Source organism: Spermophilus citellus (genome assembly GCF_964194105.1).
Source record: "Spermophilus citellus genome assembly, chromosome: 7".
NCBI lineage: Eukaryota > Metazoa > Chordata > Mammalia > Rodentia > Sciuridae > Spermophilus > Spermophilus citellus.
Window position 1 is genome coordinate 156,160,749 of NC_138188.1, and position 10,955 is coordinate 156,171,703.

Below are 10,955 nucleotides of genomic sequence, written 5' to 3' on the forward strand. Positions count from 1 at the left end.
GACTCCCAGGACAGCTGCTTCCTCTGTGACTTTCTGAGGGAAGATGGCACTAGTAGAGGCCTAGCAGGTACACCCCCTCCATCCATCCCTACTCCAGCTCTTGTCTGCAAGGAAGGGTGTGAGGGTGGCCCTGTCCTTGGGGAGGGGAGGGAGGCTGCAGTAACCAAGTGCTCCAAGCTGGGGGCTGGACAGACAGGCAGGGTCTGCCTCAAGCTCTGGAAGACTGACATTGAAGTGTGGGCGGGGCTGGGCGTCCAGTGACACCTGTAGGGGGTGTTCTTCCTTGTCCCTCCCCAGCTCTGTCAAGGCCATCCATCCTTGGTGGTCCTTGGCCTTTAGCTGCACGGTTCCAATCTCCACCTCTGTCACCCCATGGCATTCTCCCTGGGTCTATCCAGGTTTCCCTCTTCTGAGAACTCCAGTCATATTGGATTAGGACCCACTCCAATGACCTCCTCTTTCCAAAGGTCCCCTTCACAGGTATGGGGGGGGTAGGACACCAGAATATCTTTTGGGAGGCCACAAGTCAGTTCATCACCAATGCTCCTGCCACCTCGGCCCACGTGTAGCAGTGCCCACACCCACCCCTCCCCACTGGGCTCCTGGGGTGGGGGACACCTCTCCACCCAACTGAGCACCTTCCCCTTGGTACATATTCTGAAGGGGGCATTTTTTCTCCTCTGTCTCAGTTTCCTTCCAGACTGAGACATGTGCATGGGAAATGTGTGTCTGCGTCTGTGACACTGTGTGTCTGCGTCTGTGTTTGGGGGAGGGGCACTTGGAGGGCGGATGGGTGGAGGGGAGGAGTGGGAGATGAGAGGGTCGGAGGAGAATAGAGCCACAGTCGTGAGCCCAAAAGTGACAGGAGCAGAAGGAAACTGAGCTGTGACAAACACAGGAACATCACGCCCTTGGCCGCAGCCCTGTGAGGTGGGGCATGAGGGGGACACGGCCTCTGTGCTTCAACAGAGGCCCACGTGGCCCTGGCTGAAGGGGGAGTAGATGATGAACACCGATTAGAGGGTGGCCCAGGAGGGTGCAAGCTCCTGCTTCAGGGCCAGGCCCAGGCCCAGACCCTTCTTCCGCCCTCTGGGAGTCGCCTGTTCTTCCCAAAGCTGCTCAACACCTGTCCGTGTCCCAGTTGCTGAGAAGGGGACAAGGACAGTGAAGGGCATGTCTTTCCTTTCCAAGAATTACCTGGAAACTGCACGCGTCACCTCCCCTTCTCCAGGCCAGACGGAGTCATGTGACCTTGCCAGCAGCCTGGGCCTGTGGGACAGGCTGCCCACACCCCTGGAAGGCCACTGTGTCAGGGATTCTGCAGGATTCGACAAGACAGCTAGGATTCTGGGGAATAATTGACGATCTATTTCGATTTTAGAAAAGGAGTGTCATTAATCCACCCTGCACCCCTAAAAGAGCAAAAGAAATCCAATGGCACCCAGACAAAAAGGAATATGAGAAAACTCGGATTGTCGTGGGGGCTTGTCCCGCGCTAGCGAGGCTGTGGGGCTCACGGGGAAGGCGGCAGCCCAGGCAGGTGTGCGTTGGGCTGCTCCACGGCCAGTTGGTTCTCGACGACGTAACACGCTCTGCAGCTCTCCAGAACCCGGGCCTGGAAGAGGGCCTTGTCCTTCTCCTGCCAGGAGTCCGACTCGATGTACACGTTGAACGGGTCGTGGGAGTGCTCCAGTTTCTTGGAGCGGATGTAGCTCAGCATGATGCCCAGGGTGAAGAAGCCAAAGAAGCCCAGCACCATGAGGATGTAGAGCGCGGCCAGCTGGCTGTCGTCGCGGGCGGGAGCCCTGCGGGCCAGGCTGGACGCGTTGATGCCCTGTTGAACTAGCTCCCGCCACAGCGTGGTCAGATAGGGCATCACCGCCGTGGAATTAGACAGGATCATCTGGGCTTCCAGGTTCCACTGCTGGACCGAGAACTTCCCAGGCAAACTTCCTGAAAGAAAGATGCAACCTGACATCAAAGATCCACCGGTCACACCCACGCCCGCGCACACATGGCACACGAGTCTCTAAAATCTCCGTGAGAGAGATGAGCAGACATGCTCCTCAGGCCACAGCGTGTGTCTCTTGGGTCTGCACTGTGCCCTTTGTTGATGGATCAGTTGGTAAGTGAATTCCCTTTATTTCCTTATCCCCCACACAGGTGACCACTGGCCTGCGTTCCATTAGTACATGTTGTCGTAGATTCCCGGATTGTGTTATAATTGTGCATTTTAGTTGGCATAAATAGTATTGGGTTCCGTGTCTCAGTGGGTCTCTCTTTTCCTTCACCATTGTGTTTGTATGCATGCTCACGTTGCTGTGTGTGAGTGTGCGTTCCCTTAAATACAGCTATTGCACACACCCTGTGAACACTCACTGCTCTGCCCACCACCCCCAGAGATGGACACCTCTGTGACCACAAACTCCATAAACAAAGGAAAGACAAATATCCTTACCCTTGACCTCTTATGGGCCTGAAAAAAGTCACATTTCATACAACGAGATCCTGGAGACTGAATGACTCGTCAGACTTTGAGTTACTGTCACGGCGCCCTAGGGAGCAACGAGCCATGGGTGGCTGATGAGGTTTGAAGGGTCACCCCAAATCCCTCCTTTGGAAATCTGCTCCCCACTGCAACAGTGTTGAGAGGCAGGACGTTTAGGAAGTGGATGTCATGAGGGCAGAGCCCAGAACTCATTTGTGGATTGAGAGGTCCTCTCTGGCAGGCTTGCTCTGTCCCACCAAGGGATGCCCTCCACCATGTTTAGGGGCAGCACGAGGCCCTCACCACATACTGAGCTCATGCTGGCACCAGAACCTTCCTAGCCTCCAGGATCATGAGCTAAATAAACCTCTATTCTTTATACATTACTCTGTATGCAGTTCTAGCCACAGGAAACAGACCACAGTGGTCTATGGCACCATGGACATCTCTCTAGGGACAGCCTCATTCATTTGAATGGAACCCTACCCCATCCCGTGGCAGCCTTTGGAATGAGCTGTCAGAGTCCACTGAAGCTCCTCCCCAAGAGGCCGGTGGAGCAGCCTGTGCTGTCTGCCCTTCTCTGTCCACTGTCCTCCACTGGAAGTCTTAGCATGGCTGTGTGAGCCTTCCATTGACGTGGCACACCAATATGCCCGGGGGATGGCTGTCAACCTCAGAAGCCCAGGTCTAGGTCTGCAGAGTAGACCTAGAGCTCCATTTTCATAAAACTGGCTAATTTAACAACAAACAGATCCAGCACCAGGTGAAGACATTTTGCCTCTTTCCAAGGCCCCTCTTGCTCTATCCATCCCTGAAATGTGAACGTACCTTAGAGTCCACTGGTCTTCTCAGTCCACTCCTTCCCTGGATGATCACATCTGACCTGACCTGGACCCTGGTCTCCCTTCTAGCCAAATCTCCAATGACCCACCAGGGGCCAACCCCATCCTGCCTCAGTAGGCCGAATGGCAATATTATCAGCCCCCAAGTCTGAGTCACCCTCATGGCAAATCTCATCATCTCAGTGCCCAGGTCGAAGGCCTTCCTCGGCTCTGCACCTTCAGAGGAATGCCTCCTTGTTTGTGTGGCCAGAGGCCTGAAATTCCAGGGGCTTCCCTTTGCTCTTCAGCTCCACTGTCACCATGGTGCCCAGACACCATGCTCTTGACCCCTGGTGCCTTGTGGACCCTGCAAACCTCCTTCATCTTTCTGTGCCTCAGCTCACATTGGCTCTCCTGAAATGGTGCTACTCACACTTGGCCTGTGAGACTCCGTCATGGTGCCCTCTCATGCTTTCCAAGTCAGCTCTCCTTCCGGAAGCCTCCTCTGATGTATGGGGCTAGCTCAGCACCACCCCCAGCACGCTCCTTCCCAACTTCATCACAAACAGGCTCTCTAAGCCCCTCACTCTGTCCCCGGCTAGATCTTTAGCCTGGTACCTGGCACATAGAACACAAGATCTGCCAGGAAAGTTGTTGAGTGGAAGCCACCGGAACCTAATACCTTTCCTGGAGTGGGGCCTGATTCCTTAAAACCCGCTTAAAATAGTTAATAGATGCCAAGTAGCTGGCTTCAGAGCATGAGCTAACTTTCTCCCACCCCAAACAACCCGAGAGCATGCACAGAGGAGCAGAAAGAGCTGAGGCTTTGGGATGGCCCCTCCAGCCCCAGGTTTGGATCCTGGCCCTGCTACCTCCCAGCCACAGGATCCTGGATGGGTTCCTCAGGTGTGCCTTTCCCCCTTAGTAAAAGAGGAAGAAACATCACAGGTATCTGTGGGCTGTTGGATCATTGATACAGCATGATGACCCTACATTGGGCACAAATGTGACACTTTGTGGTCCCCAGTATGGGACTGTTCGTTTTTCTACCTCGTTAAGAAATTACAGCCCAAGGATTTGGGGTTTGATGCTAGGCTTCTCCATGGCTGACCACTGCGGCTCTCTTCTTTACTTATGGAGAGACTGGTCTTGAATGATGGCTTGTGACTTCCTGACTGCTAGGCTTCTGAATTTGTGCACAGAGGCTTATTAGGGGTAGTAGAGCTGTGTGGGCTTAGGAGACACCAGTCACTGATTCTCACACAAAGTCGACATTTATCCCTCATCTGATAACAGATCCAAACTCGATGCTCAACAATTTCTTCTTAAATGACTTGGAGCCACATAAGACTGCATAGAACCCGACTCCAGAAAAGAACAGGCCTTGAACTGAATTGATGATATGTTATTTCCAAAAACCCAGAGTGACCACAATTGGCAAATAATTCTGCTACCAATTACTATTAGGGGGTTCTTATAGCTTAATGACCACATGGGAGTAGACTATGGCAGGGAACATTAAGAGTCCAAATGTTAATTGGTCTAGAACCAATAACTCCACACAGCAAATTAACTCAAGAGTAACTTCTGTATTTAATTCATACTGGTGGATTTACTGAGAAGACTCATTACTTAAAACCAGATGGAATTTTCTAGGGCCCAAGGAAGCAACCAGAAACATCTGCTTTGGAAACCTCCTGGACCTCAGCCTTATTCTAAGGTGGTAGGTTCAAGCTTCAGTATGCTTTAGAAGATGGGGTTAAAATGCAGATTACTGGACTCCTCTGCTTCCAGAGTGTCGGAGGTCCCTGACAGGGCCTGAGAATTTGCATTTCAAACACATTCACGGGCAGTGGTGATGTTGCTGGTCAGTGCTGGTTAGGAGACCATGCTTGGTATCCTACTGGAATCCCCTGTGGCACTCCAAGTGCTGCCTGGATCCCACCTGCAGAGACTTGAATGAGGTCCATCTGAATTCCTGCCAGGCAATGGGACTTTTAAAAAACATTCTGCTATGGTTTGAATGTGTCCCTTGAATTGGACACTTAATCCCTAAGACAACGGTCTTAGAGGTGGGATCTTTAAGAAGTGATTGATTAGCATGGATTCATGCCTTATCTTGGGGGCAGGTTTCTAATAAAATAATGAGCTTAAGACTCTCTCTCTCCCTATATCTATTTCTTTTTCTCATGCCCCACCACTTCCCTTCTGCCTCCCATCATCGGGTGCATAGAAAAAAGGCTCTCTGCCAAATGTGAATCCCTTGACCTTGGACTTCCCACTTCCAGAACTGAAAGAAACAATCCTCTATTCTTTATATATTACTCAGGCTCAGGTATTCTGTTATAAGAGCACAAAACAGACTGACATCCCTCCAAGTGATCCCTGTTTGCAGCCAAGATTAAGGGCCTCTGGGCTGTAGTGTGGCACCTTAGAAAATTGACCACTCAGTCTTTTGTGCTGCAGAGTACCTGGAAGAATCTTCTAAGAATGCAAAACGTGATTTCACTGCCTAATTTTTAAATCTCATTTGTTTTCCAGATCTTTCTTATTCTTGTGTACCTTTGATGTCTGGACTGAATTTTCCTGAGAGAAATTCTGGCCTTCACTGTACCCCCATCTGCCCTCATCCTAATGCACACTGGTACCGTAAGTGATTATTAACCTGTCAGAACTTTATGACAGACCAGAAACAACTATTTTTCAGAAAGCAACTCTGCAGTAAAAAATAAATAAATAAATAAATCTTTTTTTTTTCCTTACATTTAATTTATCACATTGCTTTTGCTAAATGCTCTCTGTACACCAAAGCCTGCAGCCTGGGTCACTGAGGTATTTGTGTAATGTGTCTTCAAATGAGCTGGGCAATGTCATCCTAACAGTCAGCATGGTGTAAATGACACAGAAGCCAATCTGCCTGCCATTAGGGAGCTTGTGTCTGATTCTCCAAGTTCACACTCCATATAATGTCAAAGCCATGGCCCTGGAATCAGACTGCTGCACTCAAATGAATCTGGAGAGCGACGAATCCAACAGTCTTATAAAGCAGGGCTCCATAGAGTAGAGAGCACTTGCCCAAGGTCATCTCTCTTATCAAAGATACGTGTGAAATCTAATATGTTGGGTCTTGATTCACATTTTATTTGTATAGAAAAAGGAGTACCTAAAACCTTGTAGAAAGGGGACAGACTAGTTAGGCTCAGAGTAACTGAGAAATCAGCCACTTTATCAGGTGAAATTGGATCTCACAAATGAGGATTCCCATGGGCAGACAGGGGAGGCCTGGATGTCAGAGCCAGATACTTAAATATGCCACCTGCAGTTGTCCCATGCCCACCCCTCCACACCCAGCCCCAGCCCCCAGAGAGAACCATGGCTTGTGTAACTTGCACAGTGAGTAAGGGGCTTCCCGCCCTTCCTGGTGGGAGGCAGTAGCAACAGGAGCCAGGGATGTCCAGCTCCATGCAAATCCAGCTGGATGCTCAGCCTGTGCTGAACATTCTCAAACTGGGTCTTGTTGGGTCCAGAAAGAGGCAAATTTCTACAAGTTTCTGCATCTGCCTAGATTGGAGGCATGGGCACAGCTCCAATCAAGCGAGTGCACTTTTGTTGTTATTGTTCCTTTTCTTAAAATCATGGGCCCAGAGCTGCCGGTATGCTTGAGATCACTCAGAACACAGGGCTCTGGGCAGCTGCACTGAACCAACAAGCTGCAACAGAGCCCACGTGGACACTCGGGGCAAAGGGGGCAGGGGTGTGGCCTTGCTGTTTCCAGCATGTATCACCTACATGCACACATTTCTCCCACACGCTCTGGCTCGGTCGCCTATCAGTACTGATAACAGCATAGAAGTTTCCAGAACAGAACTGGCAACTGTCCTTTTTTAAGCACATACTGCCTGGGTGGGGCTTCCACGGCTGATTCCCAGCCTTCCTCCAGGAGCGCTAGATTCTGTGGGCAGGCAGGGGAGGCCTGGATATCAGAGCCAGAGAGAACTCAGGGATCCGATTTCCAGCCCTGCTCAGTCCTGGGTGAAACACACAGTCTCTCCTAGGTGGAACAGGAACAGCATTCCTGAAGGGTTTCCTTGAAAGAGCAGTCTTAAGTAAGACTGAAAGACCCAGCTTTGAGATCATTTTGCTATGGGCCAGGCTATATGGGCAACGACAAACAGACTCCATTTTGCCCTGAGACTCCACATCATGTAACACATGCTTCTCCCATGGAAAACCCCACCTCTGTACCCATCCACAGTTCTTAGCATGTTTGGCAACACAAAATGATAATTCTTATACAATGTAAAAATATTCTCTCTTTGGTTCCCGTTTTTCTTGGATAAGGTACCCTGTCAGAGATGGATGGTCTAGATATTAGTAAAGAATTAAAGTACAAACTCTTTAACTTGTACACAACTAGGGACGTTGTGGCCCACTCCCTTTTCTGCTTCTGATTTTCTATCTCATGACATTTGTTTATGGTTTTGATTCATAGCAACAGCAACTTTTGTTTTTATATGGGTTTGGACTATAAAAGGTGTACTCAAACCCCAGGAGGGGGTTGAAGGGTGTAGACTTGCAGTCTACCCCTTGGCCTGCCAGCTGGTGGATTCGTACCACTGGCTGGTGAATAAAGTTTCTATCTCCTGCTTTAAGATTGACTTCGGTGATTTATTGCAATCTCGCCTTAACAATTTGGCCTTGGATTGAGGAAGCAGAATGAGGGTAAAAAGCAATTATGGATAAGCCTAATTTGTGTGAATATGATCTTATCTGAGTCAAGAATTTGGAGTCCACTTTTCTTGGAAGCAACTGTTCATTTTTTGTCTGTATCACAACCTTATGTCTGAATTCTAGAAACATGCTGTACTCATCTCCTCGTAGGAAAGAAGATACCCAGGGCCACCAGGGTCTTCCAGACAGTGACTGGTGTCTTTGTGTTCCAGCCTTCCCTTTTCCCTGGAGTCATAGGGTCTCTAGGGCGGCCAGGGTCTCTCAAGGGATTAGGAGTGAACCAGGCAGAGGCACAGGATCACACAATCAGTGTCCACATGGATGAGAAAGGTGTTTTCCGCCACCACCTGGCTGGGCATGGGCTGTGGCCCTTGAGTCTCTATTACCAGGAGCCTCCCAGACCTCTTCCTGGGTGATAGACAGGGAGCTTGGAGTTTGAGGAATGGAAAACAAGGAACGCCCAGGAAGTTCAGCCAGGGCACCAATGAGAGGCACCCAGGCAGCCTCCATGTGGGAAGAGAGTAAGCACTCTAGGCAGAGAATGGATGACAGCTAAAACCACTTATAAGGAGGACAGACAGAAATCTTATGTTCAGTTAAATAAATAAACCCAGGGAGCCCCACCTTCCTCATTTGAGAAGTGGGAATAATAAAATCTAACCTGATTGCATATGGCAGGTTTTGTGCAACATAAAAAAATTCCACCACCTCTTCCTTTTGCCCACCAAAATTCTAATCTGCTTGTTAGAATTCTGCTTGTCCTTGGAAAGCCTGCTTCTAAGTCAAACTATGAGTGAACCCCATTTAGACTCCCCTCCCCGCTTTGGCCCCTCATAGAGCCTGGTTTTCCCACAACACGGATCATATTCTAACTTGTATTGGAATAATTTATAGATGCGTTTGGGCATTTCCTTCTGGGAGCCCGAAGATCAGACTATCTTGTTCACCTATGCCCCCCACCCCAGCACCCAGAATATTTCAATAAGGGTTTGCTGAGTTAAATGGGAATGCAAAGTAGATTCAATATTGCTACAGTGGGAATGAGAGGGTGGATAATTTGTAAAGTACAGTATACTCTGGAAATAGACCATAGGGTAGTCACAAGAAAACTTCTCACAATGCATGTGAAAATGTATGATATTAAAATTTATAATATTTATTTTTTCATATTATTATTTATTTTGCATATTAAAATTTATATTATCCATATAGTCACATATATATCTGCAATCCACCTTATTCCTAAAGAAGTTTGAGGCAGTCAGAAATTGGTAATGGTAGAATACAATTTTCATCCCCGCCCCAGTAACTCTTACCCTACTTTCCTTTTCTTTTTTTCCGTAATATTTATCACCTGCTATATAAATATAATTTTCTTAATTATTGTGTCCGTTGTTTGATGTTTGTCTTTCTCACCAAAATATAAGCTTTTGAGGACACGGATCTTTGCAGGCATTGTTCCTCATTTTCTCCCCAGTGACTAGAACAGAGACTAGCATATGGTGGGGGTGCAATAAATATTCATCAAACGCAGGCATGCATGAATGCATACGGGTTCCTTTCAACTACCACAATGACCCAAACTGTGCAGGAACTGTCTCATCCTCAGAAACTTAAAGTGAATCATCCAGTCCCTCTGAGATCTTCAAAGTGTACCTTATTTTTTAAAAGGATTCCCTTTCTGGGCACCTGTCTTAGGCAAGCCACATCTATGATCTTAAGACTGTCATCTGGGGACACACAAAGGCCTTTCTCAGACAGACCTTGGGGCTGCTCTGATGGACAGCACCCAACACAGAAAGAAGGCTTTGACCCCGAGTCACAGCTGCCTAGAAACTTACTCGTGACACCGCCACATGTGAGCTCTACAAAGTTCCAATCACCCTAACCATAAATGACAGCTACAGTTACCTATAGGGTCTTCCTTAATGGAGCTGGGAGCTCTTAATCTAAATGTGGAATCAAGTGAGCTATCAACTCACATCCAGCAAACTGAAAAACCGAGAGGGCCATGGATCATGTTAATGCATCAGACACCTACATACATGGGGCTCTTTGGTCAGCTTTCTTCTAAAAAGTCTCAGTTGTCCCCATCACAACCATCAAGGTCAGCAGATATCAGTCATGCTCTCTGTTCCCAGTCCAATAAGTAAATAAATAAAGTAAATTAAAAAGTTTCTTCCTTTGAGGACGCTATGTATTCAAGTATTGCTGAGCTGGAGGTCTCTTTGAAACAAAGTGAGGATTGGGATGGTGGATGGTTTTAATTTTCTTTTGATGCTTTTAGGTATTTTCCAAATTTTCTACAAGAATGCCTATAACTTTATAATTATGGAAAAAAAAATGTTTGTTGCTCTATGGTGGTGAGATGTTTTCCTATGCCTTTGTTTTATAAGTAAGTGAAGACAGGCGGAGAGAAAGGAAGGGAGTGAGAGGCTGAACCGGGCATTGAATCTCCCACTGCAGAGATCCGGATGCCTCTGGCCTGGGGCACCAGCTGTGCGTCCCGGGACTGAGACGCAGTCCAGGGAGCCCCGGTGGGGTCCCCACTAAGACATCTGCGCACGGAGAGAAGTGCCGGGAGGCAGGAACCCCTGACTTACCCGGGTCTGAGGCGCCAGAGAGCTGGGCGTGAGCCGAGTCCGCGCTTGGACCGAGTGCCGGGTCCCGGACTGGCGAGCCTGGGGGTGGCTCCCAGTAGGGCCAGCGCGGCGGGCGGGCGGGGCTTCCCGAGCCGGAGGGCGTCCAGCGAGCTCCGCCCCAAAGAGTCAGGGATCCGCGGGCGACCCCAGCCTAGCCCCCCCACCAACCCAGCTTTCTGCACCCTACCTCCCAGCCCAACGCCGCGGTGCGCGGGGAAGCGCTTTGGATCGCACCGGGTAGGCTCAGGGCTGGCAGAAAGTCTGCAGAATCCA

At 49.1% G+C, this 10,955-nt stretch overlaps 1 protein-coding gene across 1 annotated transcript; it reads right to left on the bottom strand.

Moving 5' to 3' along the window:
- Positions 1 to 844: 844 nt before the first annotated feature.
- KCNE1 (potassium voltage-gated channel subfamily E regulatory subunit 1) lies at positions 845 to 10,704 on the bottom strand. The gene is made up of 2 exons (XM_081301853.1): positions 10,644 to 10,704; positions 845 to 1,953 (listed from the first exon to the last, which is right to left on the bottom strand). The coding sequence occupies exon 2, from the start codon at positions 1,901 to 1,903 to the stop codon at positions 1,514 to 1,516; it is 390 nt and encodes a 129-aa protein (XP_081157979.1). The 5' UTR covers positions 1,904 to 1,953; positions 10,644 to 10,704; the 3' UTR covers positions 845 to 1,513.
- Between the last annotated feature and the right edge of the window lie 251 nt (positions 10,705 to 10,955).

Coding starts and splice junctions, on each gene's coding strand:
- KCNE1 (XM_081301853.1), bottom strand. CDS start 1,903: ATGATCCTGTCTAATTCCACGGCGGTGATGCCCTATCTGACCACGCTG.